General features: G+C 46.8%; 2 protein-coding genes and 1 non-coding gene across 6 annotated transcripts in view; 1 reads left to right on the top strand and 2 right to left on the bottom strand.

The window, feature by feature from the left end:
• The window catches only part of IARS1 (isoleucyl-tRNA synthetase 1), a 92,111-nt gene extending 82,848 nt beyond the window's left edge, over positions 1-9,263 (bottom strand). For 2 of the 4 annotated variants that reach the window (XM_041427552.1, XM_041427549.1), the window contains exons 1-6: positions 9,130-9,263; positions 7,389-7,475; positions 4,648-4,767; positions 4,003-4,159; positions 3,436-3,555; positions 562-644 (exon numbers count right to left, since the gene is read on the bottom strand). In XM_041427552.1, the coding sequence (XP_041283486.1) occupies positions 562-644; positions 3,436-3,555; positions 4,003-4,159; positions 4,648-4,766 (479 nt within the window). In that variant the 5' untranslated portion in view covers position 4,767; positions 7,389-7,475; positions 9,130-9,263. Of the gene's footprint in view, positions 1-561; positions 645-3,435; positions 3,556-4,002; positions 4,160-4,647; positions 4,784-7,388; positions 7,476-8,444; positions 8,467-9,129 lie in introns of those variants that run through there. The other 2 variants (XM_041427551.1, XM_041427550.1) reach the window with 2 other exon arrangements.
• On the bottom strand, positions 6,716-6,849 carry LOC121348256. The gene has a single exon (XR_005954357.1). It is a non-coding gene; the product is annotated as a small nucleolar RNA SNORA84 (small nucleolar RNA).
• Positions 9,264-11,914: 2,651 nt separating the features above from the next.
• On the top strand, positions 11,915-13,346 carry LOC121348239. The gene has a single exon (XM_041427554.1). The coding sequence runs from the start codon at positions 12,472-12,474 to the stop codon at positions 13,153-13,155; it is 684 nt and encodes a 227-aa protein (XP_041283488.1). The 5' UTR covers positions 11,915-12,471; the 3' UTR covers positions 13,156-13,346.
• The last annotated feature ends 11,814 nt before the right edge of the window (positions 13,347-25,160 follow it).

Below are 25,160 nucleotides of genomic sequence, written 5' to 3' on the forward strand. Positions count from 1 at the left end.
CTTTTGAAATCCCAACAGGCACCCTGAATACATTGCCAAAACACCCAAACTTTATTAAGTTCTGCACCAGGAGTCCAAGACAGTTGTCAAACTGTGCTGCCAAGAAAAAGATAACAGCAGATTCACAGCCTCTAAAATCAGCCTTGAAGAAGAGGTTTGGTGCTAAACTGAGCTTGGACAGTTTGCCATTTACAGCTGACAGTGTGAAGAACATCAAGAATGCAGAGCTAGAATGTAACTTCCTAAACCAACTAAGGACCATAATAGATCTTCAGAACTGCTTTTAAGTAGGCATGGAGCAGTGAGATTTCAGGGCTCATTAAAGGCAGTCTTGGTGCACTTTATTTTGCAAAGCCCTGCTATCCTGGAGAAGGAAAAAATGGGACACTTCATTCCATCACTTGAACATCAAGAGATTTCACATCACTTTAATTCCTCTGCCTGATGTTTTATCTGCATTTGGCATTTTCTGAACACTTCTAGTGATACATGGACCAACACATGTTTGCAATGAAGCCTTCCTCGCATTTCAAATCCCCAAAGCAATGTGTGTTCACTTACCACACAGACTCCATGAACTCAGGGTAAAGAGTTTTATAGTCATTTTCAAAGTCAATCCAGCGTCCTAATCTGGTAACACTGAACTGTTAAGACACAAAAACAGAGATTGAAAGGCATCTTAACAATGTATTGTCACAATGCATTACCAATATATGTTCTGTAAAATAAAAATCAGCTGGTTTTTAAGAGCAGTGTTTGTCCCATCTCAATGAAATACATCTATAAAGTATTTTAGCCTGACAATAGTTCCAAACAGTGCATTCATACAGGCAGAAATAAGGAAGGAATGAAACCATGAGCAGGGTTATTTAGAACCAAGGTCACACAACAGGCAAATGTGTTCAACACAGCAAAAACAGTAGATCACTTGGATCATTCATCAGATAGAAATGGTGCATCACTCAAGGTTCAGCCAAGGTTCAAATGCCTGAAAATTGCTTTTCATTACAGTGGTCTCACTTCTATTTTTAAGACCACTTGTTGCAGAGACAGTGAAAACCCAGAAGTCTATCAGCTTTCAGTTCCATGAAAACATGATGTAACTTGAAGACAAAGCAATGCTGAAAGAAATTGATACGTGACAAGTTATCAAACTCCTCCAGGGCCAGCTGCCTTCTCTGACTTCCCAGAGCCATGAGAGGGCTGCCAAAGCCACAGGAGTGACAGGTGCCAGCCCCTGGCGCAGGACAGGTCATGGTCACATTCAGACACCAATGAGGAATGAGCCAGCTGTGGGATTCACTGGGACAAGTGGGATTTCACAGCCATCCAAACCCCCCAGCTCTGCAGAGGGCCAAGGCAGGGACACCTGTCCTGACACTGTTACACACAGCCCACACTGAATGTCAAACCAGCAAAGTGAACACAAAACACACTCCTTCCCTCACCTCCACACTTTCTTACAACACCCGAGCTCCTGACATGGATCAGTTTCCATCCTGACCTTTAAGCCACTCTGACACTCCACTAATAAGATCCATAGCCTAGGACTGATTAGCACAAGCATCCACAAAGTTGGAGCATTATGTTTGGTCTCAGCATTGTAAGATCTCACACAGCCAAGGAACCTTTTCTATTTTTTCATAAGGCTCAAATATTTGCTAACCACTCCAGGCAGAAAATAAACACTATCTAACAGGAATGCTGGTAATTCCTCTCCCAGCACTAATCCAAAATATTTGAATTTATTACAAGTCAAAAGATATTTAAACAAATTTCATTATTTTTATTTATCATCTAAAATACACACATACATGCACAAGTTTATGTACAAAACAAAATACAAAATCCATTCACCATCCAAAAAATCAAGTGCTTGGACTAACCAGCACTGTAAAAACACCAGTTGCTGAAGCACAGCAAGTTAAAAGGGATGGAAAATGAAGCACAAATGTTCCAGGTGTGGCTGGGATAGAGTTAACTTTCTTCTTCACAGCTGGTACAGTGCTGGGTTCTGGATTTAGGATAGGAATAATGTTGTTAACCCATTGCTGGCTTAGGTGCTGCTGAGTCGTGCTTGCCCGAAGCACGGAGTTCTGTTTCCCAGGCTGTGGCAGCCAGGAGCTGCACAAGGAGCTGGGTGGGAGAAGAGCCAGGACAGCTGATCCCAAGTGGCCAAAGGGACCCTCCATAGGACAGGACATTGTGCCCAGCAGAGAACTGGGGGGACTGGGCCAGGAGCTGTGAATCACTGGGCAGAGACAGGCTGGGCATCACTCAGCAGCCAGACAGGGCATCACTTGGTTTTCCTGGCTTTTATTCCTCCCTCTGTCCTCTTTTACTATTTTTATTATCATTAGCATCATTATAATATTTTATTTTGCTTCAATTAAACTGTTTTTATCTCCACTCATTGGTACTTGGCTGCCAGCTAAGGTTAAACCACCACAACAAACCAGAATGAATCTTGCTTTTTTATTTCTAAAAGCAACAAAGAATTATCAATGATGGGTTTGAAATACAACATTTCAGAGTGCAATTTGAAAAAAAAAAAACAAACTGTCTGCTTTTCATCCAGCCACTCACTGAGGTTTAGGCCACAGTTTCTCTACCCAAGGCACCTCTGGTTTCTTCAGACACTGGCCATAACTTCAAAATGGTCCCAAGGGCAAGAGGCAAGTGATACTCAAGTAAGAAACTCCTATTTCCATGAAAAGAAATACAGCAGGACTAGAAACATGTAGAGGAGTGCAGTGAAGTAGAAGAGCCTTTGCAGGAGGAAAAAAAATAAAATAATTAGGACTATTCTGCCTAGGAAAAAAAAATTATGGTTAAGATAAAGCTTTATTGGAAATAACTTTAGAGAACTACCGTTCTTCAAACTTGCAGACAGCAACACTCTCCCTGTACTCCTGGGATGAAAAGCTGACACCAGTATTCTCTGGGAAGACTGAGGGTTTACCCACACCTCTTGTGAGTATTTCTGTTCTTCCAAAAATACAAGCTGCTGCCCTGCACTCTCCAATGAAAAGACTGTGGGGAAGGAGGAGCAGAAAAGCAGTGAGGTTAATGTTAATTTTCTTTAATGGCTCCATTAGAAAACCAAAGTCAGATCTTTCAATTTCCTATATAAGGGAAGACACAAAAAGAGACACTATTCAACATATCTGTTATTTGTTCAGTGTAGCTCATTAGACGCTCTGAGCTCCAGGTAACCTGCAAGTAACCTTCTCTTGACAGCACAGCAGTGTGTTCCAAGCCACAAAGGTGCTCTTTTTGTTCCCCTTTCAGGATCACAGGGGAGAAACAGGAGCTTAAAGTCATGAGATTTATGCACAAAATCAGACAAAAGGATGAAGTTCCCCCCACCTGAAACACTTCTGCACAAACACATTTAGAAATGCTCAGCAGAACGCGGACTGAGCCTCCACTCACCTCCCACTCCTTGGCATATCTCATCACAATCCCTCTGCACTCTTTGTTGTAAGCTTCAATCCCCATCTTTGCCACATCCTCTGGCCCTTTAATGCCTAAAGTCTTGTCAATCTCATATTCCTGGGAGCACGGAAAACAAACAAACAAAACATGATGTTATCAAAAGCTTTCAGGATTCCCCTGGATACTTTGTGTCCTATACATTCTAATGAGGCTCAGGGGCCTCTTTTAACCTTTTGGGATTTCATGGGAGCTGCACCTGAGCTAGGGAGGGATTTCAAAGGCTCACCCTGGCATGACTGTTTCTTTAGTTTCTTCAGAAAAATAAACAAAACACCAGTTTCTGAACTATGAACCAAATAAATACAGGTTCATAGCAATGACCAGTAGGAAGCTCCTGAACTCACCAGACACAAAAGCCAGAGAAACACATTGGACAAGGAACTCCCATTTCTCTTTTAGCAACAATGTCAGGTATAAAAGCAACAGAAATATGAGTGATAAGCAGGGAACAACAGGGAAAGAGGAACCTACAGAAATATCTGCAGGTAAATTCATGACACATACCACAGGCAAGCCATGGCAATCCCAGCCAAACCTTCTGTCAACATGAAAACCACTCTGATGAGCAAATCTGGTCACGATGTCTTTGATGGTCCCTGCAAGAATGTGGCCATAGTGGGGGAGCCCTGTGGCAAACGGGGGGCCATCGTAGAAGTTAAACCTACAACACAAAACGTTCCTCATTAAAGCAAAAACTGAGCAGCAAGCCTTCAGGCAGGGTGACTCCATACTTATACTACTTGTGTTTCACTTGGAAAACGTCCATTCCTTCCTCTTCCATCATCAGGCAGCACAGGTGCCACGCCGGCAGAGGGACTCAAGGGAACATTCCAGCCTGTTCAGCTCCTACCAGGATTCCCATGGCACACCCCAGCACGCTGCTCCACAGCTCCACAGGGGGAAGAGCTCTTTGCTTACCTCCCCATTTCTCTTACAAACCCACCAGGCAGGAAATTACAGGTTTATTACAACTGTTTGAACACTGCTGATTCTTCATCAAGTGAAATATAAAGGGACAGCAGCGTGAGCCAGGCCTGCTGCTGGCAATGGGAGCAGCTGCTGTTTACAGAACCAAGGAAAAACATAATTGCAGCCAAGCCAACCCTGCACTGCCACACACAATTGCTACAGCTTTTAACAGATTCTTACCTAGGTCTGTTCTTTGATTGCTTCAGGCATTCCTTGAAACAATTAAGATTTTTCCAGAGCGTCAATATCTTCTCTTCCTCATTTGGAAAATTTATGTTTTCTGGAACTTGTTGAACCATTCTTTCCCAACAAGGATCAATAAGAGAAAAATACATTTTGAACAGAAGTGAGAAAAATTAACCCCACATATATAACTTACATCTTTCAAATCCATATCACCAATCCAAAGAGCCTGATTCATAGCAGGCATGGAAGCAAGCACTCCCTTCTAAAAAAAGCCTAATTTCGACTGACTCACACCAAAGTTTTGGAACAGGAAAAGGATTCTCCATTCATTCAACTATGACTGTTCCCTTTTTTATCATGTTTTTATTTCTGTTTCCTAGAGAAAACAGTCAAAGGGCAAATTATGTTTTGGTTACAGGTTTGGGTTTTTTTCTTCAAGAAAAGCTTCCAAGTTCAAATAACCTTCAGCACCAGTTTATATCAGAGAGTTTCACTTTAAACTACTGAAGAAGGGGCTCCTTTTCACTCTACATCTATTCACAAACTGTTTACATGTTTAAAAGAGCATTTTCCATCAGACTGTGCCAGCAATCTCAGATGCCCCTAAAAGCAGCCAGACTGCAGAGAGCACAGTTGAAAAACTGCAAAGATGAACATGAGTGTTATAAGTATATTAAAACTAAGCCTCAACAGGCCACTTCCATGCTGTACAAGCAACACAGGGAAGAGGAATTCTCAAAATAATTAGGAACACACAGCAGTTGCCTGGTTCCAGACCTGCTATGAGATGGAAAGGGGTCAGATTTCAATAAAATGCCAGGGTAAGAACTAAACAAAGCTCTGAGAAATAAAGGTGTTCTGAGACAGCAGCTCCCTAACAGGAGAAAATTGGTTATGAAGGCTGCAACAGATGATGCTAGAGAATAAAAGGGTTCTTCCACCTCTCAGTGCTGCTGCTCCTGAGCACACTTACACCAGAAGTAGCTACTACAGCTTTGAGCTTCACTCAGCATTAGAGAATTACAAGTAACAGCACAAGGCCTGAGTCTTGGGATTTAGCCATAAAGCAGCAACAAAGGCAAATGCATGAAGACAATTCTTTCAGTTACAGCTGAAGCTCCAAAACATTTGCTTAAATGAAACCCAGAACACCACAAAAATTGCCAGCTTAAGGCCTGAACCCCTATGATGCTACACATCAACTCCACCACTTTGTATTCATGACAAATCATTCTCTCCACTAATAAACCCTAATTATCCTTTATCATATTATTATAAGTGAGAATCCCACAACCTGGTGCACAGGCAACACAGCATTTGGAGGGGAAATCAGGGGCTGACAAGGAACACATGGACATGGCCTGGATGTATTTTAAAAGGTAATAACCAGCCTGAGCACAGTGAGTTACTCTACACAGAACCTGTAATAGTTTTCACCATTCTGCCTCCAAGCACTGATTAGGCTGTGTCCTTTCTCAGTGACTTGATCACAGAGACAATGGAAATGATAAAAGAATTCAGCCTTAGAGCTTTTATCTCCCACAAGCCAGCTGGCCTGAGGTGTCACCATATTTTTATGAAAAATCCCTTCACCAGGATTTTTCTCCTGAGAAGCCTCAGAAAAGAAATGTAAACAATAACTATCTGATTGCTTTGGAATGTGGTCTGGAGGTTGTTTACCAACAGGTGCATCTTTGATTGGTCTCATGTGGATTGTTTTTACTTAATGACCAATCACAACCAGTTGTGTCAAACTCTGTGTCTGCCACGGGTTTTTATTATTCAAGCCTTTTCTAGCCTTCTGAGGTATTCCTTTCTCTCTATCGTTTAGTACAGCACTTTTTAAACATAATACAATAATATAATAAATCAGCCTTTTAAGAAATACGGAGTCAGATTCATCTCTTCCCTCGTCCTGGGACCCGTGAACACATGGACACTGAGGCTTAAGGACCTGCACGTTGTACTCAGCTCCAGCTCAGCCCTCCCACATCAGCGAACTGCACAGGGTTGGAGCCTGGCCAGCTGCCGGGCCTGAGGAAAGCAGAGGCAGGCGGGGCTGGGGTGTGCCTGTGGCAGGGCTGAGGAGGCTGCTCACGGCTCACAGCCTCCCTGCGTAGGTCACAGAGTCACTGTGGGCCCATCCTCTCAACTGAAGCACTGCACGGGCACAGCAGTGTCCAGCAACCACAGGGCACAAACCACCCACTCCCTCAGCAACAGCACAGCCTATTGCATCAGAAACGGGGGAATAAATACTGCTGGGAATTAAGGTGCAACCATCACTGCCGGTCATTTTGTCCAAGTTACAAACCTGAATTTTATGGGAATTTAGAATTTTAAACAGATTGACTTACAAGGCAAAAGCACACTGAAAATCTTGCCATGGCTCAACCTCAGCTGAGAAAAAAAGCCAAGAGCTAACAATCATTTTATAGACAGAGGTATGAATTTCTACAGCACAGAAAGAAAGCTCTTTATAAGCAATCTGGGTATTTTCAATCACAAAATAATGAAGGACAACTTCATTACTTTGAACACAGATTGAGCAAAAACATCACAAACCATATTACAGAAATTATACAAACACATCTAATAAAACCCAATTTTCAAACAACACTTCACATCTACAGAGCTCAATAAACACAGGAAGGGTTCTCTGTGCATTTTCTGCTGATAAGTGTCAGAGTTTAAGACAATGCACCATTAAGCAAGTTTTTATTAAGTACACTCACTTTTCTAGAGGATAACATTCACTAGCAAAGGTGTCAAAGTTTGGAGATTGTACTACAGCAGTCTGAGACTTAAGCTGGGCTTCTTATCTACAAGAAAAAAAAAAGCATTAAAAGCAAGTTCCCGTGTACTTTTCTAAAATATTAATTTTTAAAAAAACAATACAAATTCAATTACAACACCATCATGAATGAAGTGAACCCACATTTGAGAAACATTGTTGTACTTTCCATAATCAGACATACAATTAAAACAAAGTGGACTTCATGATATTAACCATTTTGTTGACTGAGAAATAGTAAGTATAAAAACACAGGATGAACTAAAGGTGTACAAAAGGTTTCTCATTTCCAGGGGTTTATGATCAGTCTCTTACTCTTGTTCCAGTCACCTTCTCCCACAAACTATTTTGTAAAAGAGACCAAAGCTCCCTCCAAAGACAAGTAGCTTCCTTTCTTCACCTACAGCTGCTTTCTCCAAAATTAAACAATGCTCTATTCTCCATACACACCTGGCCCCCCATTTCTGCCTTTTTCTGTTCTGGTGTAACATCAGTCTAAAACGTTCACCTCATAGCCAAAATTCTCCATTTCTAGAACGGGTGGAAACAACCAAGTTTAAAACAAAAGGAAGGAAGGATGGGAAGAGAATGCTGAGCTACAGAACAAACGTTGCTTCTCAAAATCCTCTGCAAGTGTCTCATAAAGGGAATAAAACTGCAACACTAGCCCAGCTGTCCCCCTGCAAGGATTACCTTTAACACTGAAAGGCCAACTAAAACATTGCCAAAGCAATAAGCACACTCATCAATGCTGTCTTGAGATACAAAAGCTTCACGATATGCAAGAGCCCAGTTTTACACTGTATCTTGTGATGGCTTAAGATATGTTTGTCGCCATCATGCTACCTCGATGAAAAATGTAACACATCATGGAGAAAAAAAGAAATCTAGGTTATCTTGAAATAACTTTGAACTACGTCTTTTTAATAAAAAGTCAGGAACCACTGTCAGCTGAGTTACTGAACACTGCTTTTATGTGACAACTGAATTCTATTACCTGACAGCTGCTTTCTAAGCACGTCACCACCAAACCGAATTAAAGTTTCCAAAAGGCTCCCGGGGTGTGGAAGCCAAGGATTGCTGGAGATATCAAAGTCACCGCAGCTGCAGCAATAAAAAGGGTGCATTCATCAAACCCCCCTATTAAAAAGATGCTGAAGGGAATGCTTAAGACATACTACACGTTGTAAGGGACCTTAAGTTCTTTGTACAAATAAGTAATGAAACCAAGAATTGCTAAGCATTAAGCCCCGAAATACAAATAAGTAATGAAACCATGAGTTGCTAAGTATCAAGCCCTGCAATAAGGCACCTGGCTAACCTTTAATAAGTACCTCCTATAGGTAATCCCTAAAATGCCGAAAAAGCAAAGAATCCGTACAGCACCCAGGCAGTAAAACACGCACATGAAGGTGACGCTGTACACACAAAACACGAGCTAACAACGCCAAAGGCCGCGGGGGAGCTGCCAGCCCGGCCGGACCCGCTCCCGCGGTGACAGCACCGCCACTGCCGGCCCACGAGCCGCCGCTCTCCCGCCACACCCCGAAGGGGCCGCCCAGCACCGGCTCCCCCGGCACGCCGCTGCAGCCGGCCCGCCCTCGCGTCCCGGAGCCGCATGAGCTGAGCCCGGCCGGGCCGTGAGGCGCCGAGGGTCCGGCCGGGCCGGGCCCCCCGCTCACCTCCGTCCCGCCATGATGCAATCGCGCCCGGCGCAGCATGGCCGGAAGCACCGCCGGCGCCACGGCCAATCAGCGCGCGGCTCTCTGCGGCCGCACAAAGGAGCTTTGTAAGACGGCCGCCCATTGAGCGCGAGCTCTCCCGGTGCTGTGCGTCACGGCGGCGCGAGGCAGCTCGGGAAAACCTCCCCGCGCGGCCGCCCCGTGGCTCCTGATTGGGCGGGGCGGGGCCTCGGGGAGGGCCCGGGGGTTCCCCTCACGGACTCGGGGTGAAATGAGCCCGATCCATGGCCCGGGGAGCCTTGAGCCGCGGGCCCTGAGCCCAAACCCGGGCAGGAGCCGTGCTGGCTGTCCTGCAGAGCCCCATCTGGCTCTAACCAGCGAGGCCAGGACGCTGGGCTTCTCCCAGTAACTGGATACCGAGGGCCTCTACCGAACTCCTCTCGGGAGCTCTACCTTGCCACCGTTAAAGGGATACTCTTAAATATCTCAAGATACCAATTCTTAAGGCTGTAACTACAACAAAAGTCCCTCCTCTGCTGCTAAAAAAAAAAAAAAAAAAATCTTAAAAAGTTTAAAAAACCAAACTGGTAGATGGCTTCTCCCATGTCAAAGGAAACTTAAGGGTTTGAAAAAATATTATTGCTGGCTGGCAACCACTGAGAAATTACAAAACATTTCATGATACATTAATAACATTTCCTTCACTTTTCTAGTGCTGAAAACTGCTGTGAAAAGGCTCTCGACAGGGAAAGATAGAAGTGAGGCAGGAAGGTGAGGGAGGGAGATTTCCCAGCCTGCACACCTGAACCCTGCCCAGAACAGAGCGTGGGGAATGAAGGCCAGGTCAATAATGGCACAAACACTTCAGCTGCCTCCAAGTAATGATTTCAAATTGCTCTAAAATCTTCTTACTCATAGAGATAGGTACCAATGAAGGTTTCAATAAAAGCTTTAGTTATTAATTCGCAGGACTGAGTACAGGATGAATTCACTGGTCTGTGCAGGGCAGTGGCAGTGGGTGGATTAGAGATAATCCAGATGTGAAGGGAGGCGCATTACCTGGAATTCTTTCCTACACAAAGCAGCACAAGACTCCTTTCTACACAAAATTTCCTACATCCTTCTAGAACAGCTAAAATAAATGCAGACTCAATCTGCACCCCACTCAGAGAAACAGAAGAGAAAATGGGAACTGAGGCCAGACTGAGCTGGGCTGACCAGCCAGGCAGGAGAGACTGCATGCATGTGGTTGCCAGGGGAAAGTCCCGCGTACAAACACAGAGTTCTGGGATGTTCTGTATCCAGGAGGGAAGTTTGGAGTGGCAGAAGTTTATTCAAGCCACACTGCTGCCTAATACATCTGTGAAAAAGCCTGTGACAACTCGCGATGTGGATTCTACCACATGATGTGGCATTTCTTTACAAACATCCTCATGAACTCTGAAAGCGCTGCAGCCTCCCCCTGCTCTCACATGCCCTCAGATCTCGGGGATGCAGATTTTAGACAACTGCTGCTTGCTCCAGTGCCAACCCCTTCCATTTTGGCCTTTAGTTTGTAAAACACACAGGTGATAACACCAGCTGAGTTTAAGTGGAGTTCCATACAATTCCTGAATGGAATTTGAAACAAACACTGCTTAGAAATACACACTCTAGAGCAGTGAAACAGACGAATGTGGGCAATTTGGTTTTGGCAACGTTGACTCTGTACTTAGCCCAAATCCAGGCCTTTACCGTGTCTCCTCCTGTATATTTTGTACTTCTTTGCCCTTCACTGTTAAATTGTAATAAAATGTTACCTGCATGGCAGTTGCTACCCTTGTTCACGCACAGCCTTTACTTGGGAGCATTTGGGCAACACTGAGCTTGTTTTCCATGATCAGGTTGGGAGGCAGTGGGGAGGGGGTGAGCAGGGAAGTCACTGTCAGGTTAGTCACATACAGGGCAGAAAAACACCACCCAAAACAGACTGGAAAATCAGGGGAAATTTGGAGTAGAGGGACCAAGGCCCAGCACAAGTAACTGAGACATTCCCCAAACTACAAGAATGAATGTCTTTGCTCTCATTTTTCACTCTAGACTGATGAAAAAGCACCGATTCCGCTGGAGAGGTTAAAGGAAATAAAATAAAATAAAATAAAATAAAATAAAATAAAATAAAATAAAATAAAATAAAAACCACCATGAAGCCTCAGGAGGGGACTCCCCTGCCATGAAGCGTCTGAGGGGGAAGGCACGGGCACCATTTTGTGGGACCCGCGGGAAGGTCACCGCTGCCCGGAGGTGGCGCCGGCCGCAGCATGGAGCAGCAGAGGAACGGCGGCCGCCGGGACTGGCACTAAGCGCCGCGGCTTCTCTAGCGCCCGGTGCCGGCCTCAGGCCGCCCCTTCTCCCTTCCCGCTGCCCCCGCGGCCATTTCACCACCACCCCCCCACCCCACCCAGCGCCCCTCACGGGCGCCCTACGCGGTTTGCGTGCCGCCGCTGCAAGGAATGGGCGCCGTACGCCGTTTGCGTGGCGCCGCTGCAAGGGATAGGTGCCGTACGCGGTTTGCGTGGCGCCGCTGCAAGGGGCAGGCGGGCAACGGTGCTTGCGCGGGGAGCTGAGCGTAAGCGGTCTTCGTGAATAGGGCATGAACAAAATGCGCCCGCAGCTCTGAGCCAAGCCAAAGCGCGCCCAAGGGGGAAGAGATCCCGGGATAACACGGGATAACACGGGAGATACGAAGGCGCGGGCTGCGGTGACGCGGCGACCCCGCGCTCCTCGGGCGCGGAGGGCCAAGTTTGGAGGGGACAGGCCGGCTGAGGAGCGGCTGTGCTGCCCCGGCCCTCCCCCGCGGCGCGGCGGCAGTTGGACTGCGCCGGAGGTCATAAGTAGGGGTTGCGCGGGAGCGCGTCGGCAGTGGGCGCGGGGTGGCGGGCGGTGCGCGCGCTCCCTGTGCGGTCCCTGAGCCTCGGCGCCTTCCCCTCCCCTCCCCTCGCTCGCTTCGCTCCCGGGCCCTGCCCCGGCCCGCCGTGCCCGGCGCAGCGCTGACAGCCCGGCAGCGTCCGGCCGGGGAGTAGGCGAGACCATCTCCGAAGAGGCGGCTTGGAACCCGTCAAGCTGCCCCGCAGCCCGCAGCCGTTCAGCCAGGCTATGCGCTGCCAACGGGCTCCGCTCAAGAAAAAAACAGAGCGGATCGTGAAAAGGTAGAGGCGCCCGCAGAGGCCCCCGCAGGGCTCTTGGGAAGCGGCCGCTCAGCCCGGAGAGAAGCGGAGGACGCGCCGGAGAGGCGACGGCGCAGGAGCAGCGCGGCGGGGGCGTCCCGGCGGCTCGGAGCATGTGAGAGGCCGGGGGGCCGCGATGCTGCGACGCGCGGAGTTCATCGTGTGCCCGCCCTGGGAGCCCGCCCGCGGCGAGGGGGTGCCGGGGGGCGCCTCCCCGACGCCGCTGAAGAGCGGCGAGCCCCGGCGGGGCGGCAGCCGCTCCCGCTGGCCGCCGGGGCGGCGCGGGAGGATCCCCGGCGGGGCGCGGAAGCTGCTGGGCAGCCGCACGCACAACCACTTCCAGCACTACCAGCACCAGCAGCTGCAGCAGCAGCATTGCCGCGCCTTCCGCCGCTGCCACCGCCCGGCGCGGCCGCGGGTGCTGCTCTCCCTGCGGCCCGTCAATGTGCTGGGCCGGCGGGCGCCGGGCATGCGGGCGCCCCGCAACACCAACCAGTTCCTGATGCGGGAGAAGTACCAGCTCATGCACCTGCGCTCGGACTCGGTGGGCACCGAGAGCGGCGGGTCGGACTGCGAGATGGACCCGCTGGACATGGACTCGTACCTGGGGGTGCTGGAGAACGCCCGCGGAGCGCTGATGGAGTGCGCGGGGGAGCCCGGACCCGCCGCCCGCTCCCCGCCCGCCCGAGCCGGGGCCGAGGCAGCCGCGGGTTCCCCGCAGGAGGAGAGCCAGCAGTACTTCCCCTCGGAGGACGATGTGATCGAGAGCGAGCTCTTCATGGAGAGGGACTTCGACGAGTTCTGCAGCAGGATCGCCTGAGCCCCGGGCCGGGGAGGAGCAGAACCCCGCTGGCTTGGAGCCTTTCCGCTTCGGAGGGGGGGAAAGAGGTTTATTTATTTCTCAGCCATTCCTTTGCGTTTTTGTCAGGGGGGTTGGCTAATTTTACAAATGTGCGTGTGTAAACAGGGGGGAGGCCCCCTTGTAAATAAAGTGAACTTTTCTGAAGGCGACATCAAAGCGGACTGCGCTTTTTGGGTTTTGGGGGGGAGCGGGGGGGCCGCAGGGACAGGCAGAGCCGCCGTCGGGGGCAATGAAGAGACCGGGAGGGAGGGAGGGAGGGGACGGGCAGTGACCGGGCAGGGGGGCGGTGACGGCCAAAGTCGCGGCGGAAAAGTTTCACGCCTCTCTGGCGCTCGCCCCGGTTCTGGTTTACGACGGTGAAGTCGTCTAAAGATCGCGGAGGGCGGCCGAGGCAGCGGCCCTTGACACACGGACACGGGGGGAGCGGCAGGGGCCGGAGAGCCACAAGAGCTCGGAACTCAGCGGCTCCGGGAGGGAGCCTGCCCTGCCCGGCCCGCCCGGCTCGGCTCGGCTCGGCTCGGGCACAGCGGGGGAGGGAAACAGCAAAGCCATTGATCGGCCCTGCAGGTCTTTATTGACCCTCCCTCGCTAGGGAATGCTGGGGGCGCTTTGGCCGGAGCTTCCATGGCTGCTCCGTGCTCCTGAGAGCAGGTTTATTTCTATTTTACCAACTGCAGCAGAGGGAGAAATGTCTAGAACGAGGTTTAAAGGGCCACCAGCTGAAACAACTTCCCCGGAGCCAGTTAGAATTATGTTTCAGTACCGTGCAGGGAGCAGATCTGATCGACATTTAACTCACCAACCCCCTGAGAAGAGAGTGAGGAGGCATCAATTCCAGCTACAAATGGTTAAAAATTACAGGAGGTAGCACATTCCTGGCACTTGTTGCCAGGGGAGAAGAGAGGGACATTGTTTTAACAGGTCTGAAACAGGAGATGTGGGACCATCATTTCTCGTGGTGCCTCCTGATCCCTCGGCTCCCTGTCATGGACCTTGTGCTTTCCCCCACGTGCAGACACGGTGAAACCAGAATGTGCCAGAAGGACAAATGGAAGATAAATTTGCAGATAAAGTGTCCTTGATCATGGCAGGGGGTTGGAACTGGATGATCTTTAGGCACCCTTCCAACCCAAAACATTCTGGGGTTTTCTGGGATGTTTCTTGCAATTACAGACACGGAGACAGGAGTTAACTGTTACCCTTACAAAGGAAACTATTTTAAGACAAAATATTGGAAATTTGTAGTACCTCAGCTGCAATCCTATGAAAAGAAATGTCCAAAGACACCATTTTCTTTAACCTTCTTAAGGAACAATGCTACTGAACACATTAAGACCAACATCATGTTTATTTTCTTTGGAATTAGCTAAGTGGTCTATACATGCTTATTCTGGGAATTTCACTCCATGGGAACTTCCAGGAGAGGCACAGGGAAAAATAAACCTCTCACACGGGTAAATGAAGCCTAAGTTTGCACCAGTTTGGTCATCAGCAAGTTAGTATTTTATTAATGAACCCAGATCTGCACTAGCATGTTAAATTAATGGTTTGGATGCATGTTTTCTTTTTTTTCCCTGACTTGTGATTTGAACAAGTACGACAAAAACTCCCTTAGGAACACTTACTTGGAACTTGGCCTTCATGCTGCTGGTGAATTTGCATCATAATACGGATGTGCTTGGACACAAGCAAAGTAAAGCAGGAGTGTAAATTAACAAAAGAGCACAGGGCCATAATTACAGGTCACACAGAGCCTGACAGAATTACAGAGATTTTCCACTGGGGAAGGGAGCTCTGTGTTCTCTCCACCAGACAGAGACTTGCCGTGAATGATCCATTCGTGTTCAAGCCCTGGAAGTTCCTCCAAGCACCGGCCTTGCTCCCCTCCCAGAGGGAATTCTCTTACAGACCTTTCCTTGGTGTGTTACTTGTGTTGCCCAGATCTGGCTTAAAGTGTAATTTTTTTTCAACTGTTTCCTTCCTTTCTCACTTGAATTAGGAATTTCCTGAGTGTTTGGAAAGTGTTTGCCTTGTAATAGATGCAGACACAAATAACACCTTCCTACTAGATTTGAAAGTACTTAACAAAGCTACAAATTCAAAATATAACCAAGTTCCTCAACATCAAGGCTGGGAAAAGAAACCAAAAGCTGTTGCTCCAGAAGATCACTCATCAACCCCGTGGCCGACAAACTTGCTCAACTCAAACTTTACAAAAACAAGTTTTATACTTGTTACTTTTTATACTTGTACCTAGGATTTTTCCTTTATAGACACACTTCTCATACAGTTGAGATTTACAAATGTAAGCAAATGTGATGACCACAACCTTATATATGAAGTCTTTACATCGGTGAGTTTTTGTTAGGGGTCCAGCTGGAAGTCATTTATAAATAAATACAAATGACTGGGAAGTCCAAGGCAAACAGGAAGAAAAATTAAGGCCTTTGTTACAACACAAAGGGTTCTGTTGTAACCTGTGTAAGGTATTTATGGCCAGTCTGGGCAGAGGATGACTTAGGATTTTGTAAACTTTCCTGGAGAAAAGAAGGGTTTGGTAATGTTCTGAAGGAGGCAGCAGCATTTATTATTCATTATTGCCATTTCAGCACACGCTGAGCAGGTGCATTAGCAGTTTGTGGGGCTGTTGGAAGTCCCCAGCATGGCAGGGATTTTTGCTGAGGAACAGTGATGCTGCACAGTTCCTGAAATGTCTTCAGCCACATTCCTAGAAGGAAAGTAACCATGAGTGGAAGAAAATGGTCAGCCTCTCACCCCTCATTTCCAGCTGTGCATTTGTCATGGATCTGAGGATGTTCAATTCAACATTAGATGATAAAAAAAAAAAAAAAAAAAAAAAAAACCTGTCTGCTGTAAAAGCAGTGACCATTTTGCTGTCATATGTTCCAATTACATTCAAATGTCTCTGGTTAATTTTTCTTATCTGTTGTATTCTTTTCCAAGCAAAAACTGATGGCTAATAAAATTCAATGTAGGTGTAATTTATTTCTGCTGGGTGAGGATACCCTTTTTCACCATACAGAAAAAAAAAAACTTCAATCGAACTGGGTGCAGCTCACCACCACTCCTGGCTGTAGTGCTGCTACATCACAGCCAGCCACAACAAGCCAGTTTTAGCTGGGGAACAAGAAAAATAAAGTATCGCATCAAGAGAAGCTTCCATCTCCTGTCAACAAACACTGGCATTTCATATTTCCTTTAATGTTAATGATCCTTCTGTCCTGAAATTTTACAGTGAAAAAAGATCAAATGTTTTATGCAATTCAGAACAAGATAATGAGTTCAGAATAAAATTTTGATTTATGTGCCACTCCTCCCCGTGTTTCTTCAGGAAAAGAAACCCAAAGTCTAACAGCAGCACAGTGAAACTGAAATAAATAAACACACTGTCTAGCAATTATTCCCAGCCAGTTAAAGGTCTTTTCCAGATGATTAATCCTTTATTTAGTAGCAACAATTTAATCAAAAATTGATTCAAAATAATTAAAATTCCAAGCTCCAGAATAGTTCCTTTCAATATAACCAGCAACTTCTGCCAAGAAAAAAAAGAGCTTCCTTCTGGCATGTCTGAGCACTTCAGGCAGGGTGAGGAGACTCAAAGAGGGAAGTGCTACAGGATTCTCTGTCCCATCAACATCCCTCGAGAGCCCGGCCCAGCTGGAAACTGAGTCACTGATCTTTGCTTCAGTAAAGTGTCCAAGGCCCCAGAATATCAAGGAAATGTGCTAATTTTGCTGTTTCCAGGGTTCTTGCAAGAGTTAAGCCAGGGGTAAAAAATGTGCCAGATCCTCACAAGTGAGTCAGGGCAGCAGTGCTGCTGCTGCCAGGAGCAGGACACAGCAGATTTTCCTCCTGGCTGCTACCACAGACACTTGTCCAGGCCAGCATTTCCCAACTACCCTGCTCCACCCCTTTTCCCTCCACAAATGAACTCTGTCATGCAGTTCCTGTCCTTATCAGCCCCAAAGCAGGAATCCTGCAGGCAGTGTGTGCTGCTCCCAGCCCCAGGCCTGCTCCCCGAGTGCCCCTTGGGCCATCTCCAGCGAGGTGTGCCTGCTCCCCACCCTGGGAATCGCAGAGAACATCCTCTGCCTCCTGTGTTTGCACAACTTGTTGCCACAGGATCCTCAGCACAGCTTTGAATGGAGCAGGGCTGTCAGCTGAGCTCATTTACCAGATCAGTGAAAGATTCTGCTGTTTCCCTGCCAGGCACAGTGAAACCATCCTTGTCACCCTGGGCCTGTCCGCAGTGCCCACCCTTGCTCATGGAATCTGTCAGTGGAGCAGGAAGATGGATGAGCACTCTCCAGCTATGTGGCACCTACTTGAAGTCCCACTGTGTTTACTGCAGGTCAAATACCCAGCAGTCTTTCTGCACAGCAAAACCTACAAAACCATGCTCCAAATCGGCTGTGTCCTCAGCACAATTCTATTCCCTCTAACACCTCACTCCCTCAAAGTGAGGAGACTTTGATATCCTTTGGGAATAAGCTCCCCAAGTTCACCCTGCATTTCCCCACACACTGACTCCATCAGGCTTGTGCAATACCTCCAGAACTCTTGTGTTAGAGGAGCTGCTGAACACCCAGTCTTTATCTCATCTCACCAATGGTTTTATAACCTCTCCTGCATTCCAAGTTGTCTCTTCTCTGACTGAAGGCTTCTGGCATAATCATCTCTTTCTCACACTGATCAGCCCTGGGATCCACACGGAATTGTTGCAAGTGTTGCATCTCCTCTTGCAGACTCTCTAATCAGTTTCTCTCTGAGTCACCCATGCTATCTAAACACTCATTATCTACAAATGCAATCTTTGTATTTTGGCTTGTAAAATTACAGGTGACTTGTACTTGAAAATGTCTTGCTCCTAGGAAGGTCATCTTTTATAACTGAGATCACTTCATTACAACCAAAAGTTACTTGGTTGGTAAATTAGTTTTACCATAGATCAATTCCAATTAATAAATGTTTCCCTTTTTTTTTAACTGTCTCCAAGAAAATGCAACTAAGTGCAATTCTAAATAGAGAGCATTTTGGTTTCAGTACTGGGAAGGAAGGAATAATTCAAATGTTGCATGCTTGCCAGGTGAAAAACTTCTTGTGGTTAACTGAATGTAGGTGCTCAGCTGGATTTACCATCTTCTATGTTACAGCATAAAACTGGATCCAGCAGTTTGTAAACAAGCAAAAAGGACTTGCTTCCAAATGGGAAAAAAACAGGAAGGAAAATAAGATCTCAGGTACTCCTCATCAATACCCAATATAGACAGAAAGCCCATTTATAATAATTTGAGAAGCCAGAGGGGGAATGGGAAGGGAGGGCAACACTTCCCTGTCACACTACAGTGCCAGAGTCACATCACCCCAGCCTCAGCTGCTGGAAGAAATGCAGTGCTGACCAGAGTTCCAGCTAAAATCCACCCCTGGAAACAGCAACCACTGAAGCCCACTTTCCAGCAGGCTCATGCCTGGTTGTTGACTGAATTATTTTCAATGTTTTTATCACAATTCTCCATCACAAGTTCATCCTTCTCTGATGACTGTCTGAAAACTGACAGAGAGGAGAAACTTTAACTGAAAGCTAAATCTAGGGCTTTCTTTTGTGGGTTCTTTGATGCACAGGTTGTGCTCATACTGCATCCTTTAATGCAGCACCAGTCTGTGTATTTCCCTGTACAGAAAAATGACTGATGTGTCCTACCTTTGAGATCTCTACACTTGGCTGCATAAATTATTATAAGGGACAGATGAAAGGACACATGAAACAGCATGATCCCTAAGAGACAAAGCTAGGAAAGAAAAATAATCAATAATACATATTTCAAAACATCTGCACAAGTGTTATTATCCTGTAGCTTGTGTTAAAGTACTTCCAGTGTTCAGTTTTATGAGCACACACAAGAAGGTGCCATCCCTACTGAAACCTGCTTTTTCCATGGATTATTTCATTATTTAGTCCTGATCCATCTACACCAGCACTCAGTACCAGAGCAGCTGCATGTGCACAGGGACACCACATTCAGGAGTAAAGAAACATTCAGAGCGGGTCTCACAAATACCAAGGAAATGCTGGATTAAAAGAGATTCTTTTATGCTGCTTACATCAGTTTTCCTGCACCCCTATTTCAATGACACATGAGAAAAGACAAATCATATTTCCAGACCTGCTTCAGTCCATTTTGGAGATAAGAAATGCCCAGTTGCACATTTCAGACCATCAAGAAATTCTCTCTCTGCACAAGAGAACACATTTTTTTCCCTCTCATGTAACCAATTACTACAAAATTCATCAGGTATCGGATATCTACATGAAAGAGCAGAGTAAATCTACCAGAACACCAGACAGCTTCACACAGAGGTTTGATGTTTCCCATTTTTGTTCAGAGAGGAGAAATGACTCAGGCACTCTTGACTCTGGTTTGCCTTTGGATCTCAGACATGTACTATTTAATTATCATTAAAATCATGCAAGCATGAAGGAATCCATAAGCATGCATGGATTATTTCTTTGCTAACACTTACACGAGGAAAGTTGGTCCTGAAGGGCTTGGAAAAGTAAAGCCAGAGATTTTCTCTACCTTTGCCATTCACACGATGCAAGTGTTGCTGTGTTCCAATCCCTTTATAGGCCAGGATTCAGCATGTCAATAAAAATTCTATAATTACAACAAAACCAGATCTGGACACTAACAAAATCAGAATATTTCCTTTTAGTACTGATTTTACACTCATTGATTATTTTGGGGTACACTTGAAGAGGAAGCTTAGAAGTAATTTCCCCCCCTTCCAGGGCTCTCTTGAGGGATAACTGCCTAAATGTGTGCCACAAATCCAGCCTTCAAAAGCTGAAGCAAGTCTTCTCACTAGTGATCAGAAGGGATTCCTCACATCTCTGTTTTCTGGAGATCATTTCTTGTGTTCACATTACTCCATTTGCTTTACCATCCTCCTGCTCCAGCCTTCTCCCTTCCCTTCTGTTCCTAAAGGCCCCATTTCTCCCCTTTCCTCCACATCTCTCATTGTCTTGTCCTCCATACAGTTCCTGCACACTAAATCCTTCTCTCAGTGGGATTGTAAGAGAGGGGGATCATGAGAACAAGAAACAGCTTCCCCTTCCCACTGTTTGGATGTGAGGATCAAAAATAATCACAAGCCAGCCAAGTTTAAGCTAGAAGCACATTACTGGTGAGAGCAGGGCTCCTTCCAGCTGGTGTCTGACTCCAGGAGGAAAGCATAAATCTGCTTCCTCATATCCCCCAACATGCACATTGTTATGCTAAATGTTCCCATTAGGTTATGGATCTGTCATCACAAATGTGGCTCATCCCTGATTAGACCAACTGATGCAATCTGTCCCCACCTCTCTTCCTGGGCTCTGTGTGTACATTACTTTTTCTGTACTAGTCTAAATTTAAGCCCCCACTGTGTTCTGCTGTTTTGTGATTTAACACACTTGATAGTTCATAGAGGAAACACTAGAAACATTCAACAACTATCAAAAACATGGAACTATTCTAAAGCTGCTTAAGTATCACCCATTTTCACTCAGTTCCTTAGGCCAGAAGATCTTTAGCAGTCTCGTAGCATAGCCCCCTGCAAGGCAGGTCTGCACTGGTGCCACGGCAGCCTCACACCAAGCCTTTGGACCTCGTTCAGCTCTGCCCGAGCGAGGCAGAGGCAGCAGGAGCTGTGCCTGCACTTGTCAGGACAGAGCCTGGCCCTGTATTCCTGCAGCTCTCCAGCCTCTGCAGAGCCCTCCGAAATTCTCTGGGCTTTGGGCTGGTTTTGACCAGGAGGTGAGACCTTGTCCCTGCATCTGTCAGCCACAGCCTGGAAACAAACACCACTGCAGAGCTCTGCTTTATCAAGGAATATACAACTAACTTCTGCTAGACATTTTTTTTTTCTCTTTTTAGAAATAAATCCATACTTACATTACATTCCCAACACCTCAGGTTCTACTTCAACATATTTTGTATTGTCAAGAAATATAAAAACTAACAAAAGTAAGAGCTTAATTGCGCAGTAGTATAGCGGGAAAGGAAAAAAGTTAGAGGTCTGTATTTAAGCAATTTCAGCTTCTCTGAAAAACTTCTTTAAACCAAAATCCTTGCACAAACGAGTTTCTTCCTTAGTAATACATGAGTGTATTCTAGACAGCTGATGATGGCCTATCTAGTAATATTACAATTACAGAAGAGATCTAGGCAAATCAATTTCTGGAGCTACCTCGAATTCTGTTTATCTCTAAACTACTGCTCTGCTTTTCCTTCATAAATAAAGTGGCCAAGCCCAAGGCAAGCTAAATGTGTCACACGTCACAGCAGAACCTCTGCAGGCTGTACCTGGAATGCAGAGCAGTGTGCATGGCCCGGGACACAGAGGGCAGAGCGGAGCACAGGCTGCTCCCGGCCTTTCCCGTGCCAGCTCTGCCCGGAGCTGCAGGCCGGCGCGGCCGTGACCAGGGTTTGTCCGCCTCCACACAGAGCAAATCCCCGCTCAGCAGGCACCGCATGTGCTACAGCTCACTTTCGGGTCAGAATCCACTCCTTCTTCTGGAAACAGCGCGCCTGTAACACAAACAAAAGAACAACACGACCTCTAATTTTAGAAGGTGGCTTGCATGGGATCTGCACGCACTCCCGGGCGGTGACCTGCTTTTTATGTGCTGGGCCAGCGCTCCCTGAGCCGCTGGATGTTGTTTGGAAGGGTTTTTGGAGACACTGAAGTGAGATGGCACAGACGGCAGGGAGGCACCAGGAGCCGGCGGAGGTGAGGAGTGGGAAGGGGCGATCTGCTCCCCCAAGAGCTGCAGTCTGTGCCCTCCATGCTGACCCACATCCTCCAGCCTCTGCTGAGAAAAAGGGGGGAAATATCCACAATGCTTTATCGTATGTTAAAATACAGCTTTAAAATCTAGTTAAGCACGAGCAAGAAACAGTTAAGTTCACATCGAAAAAAAAATTGGCTTCTGATCAGAAGGAGGAGCTTGGCTTTCAGTGATTTTGAATGAGAAGTAAATCCAGGCTATGGTGAAGCTTCCTTCCCGAGCCTGGCAGCCTCAGGGGTCCCCTCAGCAGCCCCGGGGTGGCTCCCAGCACCCCTCTTTAGCAGCCAGCACCTTTATGTCCATGGCCGGGGGACACAGCAATCCTCACTGCCACAGGCAGAGGCACGTTTTCAAGCCATTATGGCTTTAATCACTAATTTATTTGACTTGTGCAATTGTGAAGGGATTGTCTGTGCTGTAAGAGGGGGCCTGGGGAGCCTGCGCAGAGTCCTCGACTTTGCCAGAGCTCCCAGGATGGCATTTTGTGAGGCACATAAAGACCACACGTTTTGGAAGAGTCCAACAGGTCCCAAAGGGCTCTGCATTGCAGATTCGTAGAACCACTGAGGTTGGGAAAGACCTCTGAGGTCAAGTGCAGCCATTTAAGCCCTGCAGACATGACCCCAGTGCAGTTCAGATGTGGCACTGGGCAGAGCAGCACCAGGGCTTAGGAAAGGCTGCTCCTGCTGCTCCAGTGGAATTGAAATCCTACATAGGGATTCCTGCCAGGAATCCCTGTCTCACGTACAGAATGCAACAAAGCTCAGTGCTGTACACCATTTCACCTCCTGACTCGCTGCCTCTGCCCTCACACCAGTGTGACCAGATCTGTTAATGTTTGGAGGGTGTTTTCTCTAGAAATAACTCCTGTTGCTGCTGAGCAGTGTTACCCTTTGAACACCCTGCCTTCACCCTCTCCTCCCTAAGTAACTCTGTGGTTTTCACTCTCACATCTTCATTCCCTTTTCCCCTTTTGATTTTTAAGTCATTAGCCTCTGCACTGGGTTGTTCTTCTGGTTTTGGTTTCTTTTTCTTATTTTTCCCTTCCGTGCTTTTGTGAGGACATGAAAGCCAATGCCTGAGAGGTTTACAACAGAAATGGCTTAACAACCTGAACCCGATTTTTTGCCTCTGATTTAGTGGTGAAAAAGGACATAGACTCAGTAGGGCCAGAAGGAGGATGCTCATCAGCTGAAACACAACAGAGGAAAGTTATACTTTCTGAGACCTGAGCTGTTTAACCTTACTGAGGTACTGAGAAGTGCTCTCCAGCTAACTTTCTATTGCCTGTTTATTTCTCACACTGTGGCCATTATTTTGACTGCCCCATTATTAAATAATCTACAGTTCTGCTCCTTGCATTAGCCTGGATTCCACTTTGAAAAAATACTTTCGGATACCAGAAAAAAATGGCATGGAAAAAAGGGTTAGAATTTAGACAGAGCAAATGTTTAAAAGCTTCAGGAAGCATTTCCTTTCTAGTGAAAGAAATAAAAAGCACACAAAGAAATGAGTTTTCTGCTTGTTTCTCTGGCTTGTTTTCTACTTCTCCAGGAAGTAGATTTTTTCCAGGATTCCAATAGCCCTAGAGGGTTCAGTAGTACAGCTCTGTCCAGGTCTGTCTTAGGTGCACAGAAAGTCCATTGTGACCTTCCAGTACCTGCAAGGAGCCCACAAGAAAGATGGGAAGAAACTTTTTACAGGGTCCTGGAGAGACAGAACAAGGGGGAATGGATTCAGACTGACAGAAGGTAGGTTTAGATCAGATATTGGGAAGAAATACTCCCTGTGAGGGTGGTCAGGCCCTGGCACAGTGTCCAGGGAGGCTGTGGCTGCCCCCGGATCCCAGGAAATGTGCAAGGCCAGGCTGGATGGGGCTTGGAACAACCTGAGATAGTGGAAGGTGTCCCTGCCCATGGCAGGAGGGTGGGAATGAGATGGGCTTTAAGGTCCCTTCCAACTCAGGCCATTCTAGGATTTTCCAGTTCTGTGCTGGCTGTAAAGAGATCCTTCATGCCAGGGAATCTCTCCAGTTCTGGAAGTCCTGGCCTCGGCCACGCTCCCAGAGCACACCCCAGGGAAGGGTTTTGTTCAAGAACACTTACAGAGAGAAGCAGCCCTTCTTTGGCTGCACAGTGCTTGCACAGCAGCTGGTATTTTTATAGTATTTTTACAGGCACCAGAGCTGCTGCTCATCTGTCACCTCTGCGGTGTCCCTGACACAGGTGCTGGGTGTTCCTGGTTGCACTTGTGGCATTCCTGCTCCGGGATGGGCAGCACAGCCAGCTCCTTCCAGAGGCACCAGCCTGCTGCTCCTGCCTCACACAGCTCCTCTGCTCGCCTCCTGGCAATTCAGGGCTGCAGGACAAAAGGATTGTGTTCAGAAAGCAGAAGAAGAAAGGTTCTGTTATTAACCCCATGAGTGATTAGGTAACAAGTGGCATCAAATTCAGTGCATTGTTAGAAATCAGAATCCCATATTTCCAGGTGTACTGGACTGGGCAGCAAAGGATGGAGTATTCAGAGACCGACTGTCAGTTGTTTCCATCTCTGCATCCTGTGTTCAAATGTTGGGTCTACAGTAAAGGTCATAAAAATCTCCCTTGAGTGTCTCTCACTAAGGAGGAGATGTACATGTCTGAACATGGCCCCAGGAATCTAGAATTAATGACTATTTTACAGTCACATTTTAAATCAGAGGCCAGCCTAACGGATATTTATTCAGAGCTGCTGCCATAACAGGAAACCAAGTTAATGAAAAACATCAGCAACTCCAGCTAACAGGGGAAGGGGAACAGATAAATACAAAATGTACACAACTGCTGTTGCAAACTTTCACTGTGACAAAGACAAGCACTACTTTTCCAGCCTACATTGGCAGCCTAGAACATTTTGATGTGGATGAATTTACCCATTATTAAAAATCAAATTAATTTACTCAGCTGTTAGTAGTTTGATCAAAATGTTAACAAAACCCTGTTAACAGATCAATTCAGGAGGGCTGTGTAGCTCCCTGGTAGAATAACAAAAGCCAGAATTCCATCTTGGTTAGAAACTGGAGTTTTGTGAGACAATTTATATTACTAGTGTTGCCTCAGATGGTATTTGTGAC

The sequence above is a fragment of the Onychostruthus taczanowskii genome, unplaced genomic scaffold (assembly GCF_017590055.1).
Source record: "Onychostruthus taczanowskii isolate IOZ18803 unplaced genomic scaffold, ASM1759005v1 scaffold116, whole genome shotgun sequence".
NCBI lineage: Eukaryota > Metazoa > Chordata > Aves > Passeriformes > Passeridae > Onychostruthus > Onychostruthus taczanowskii.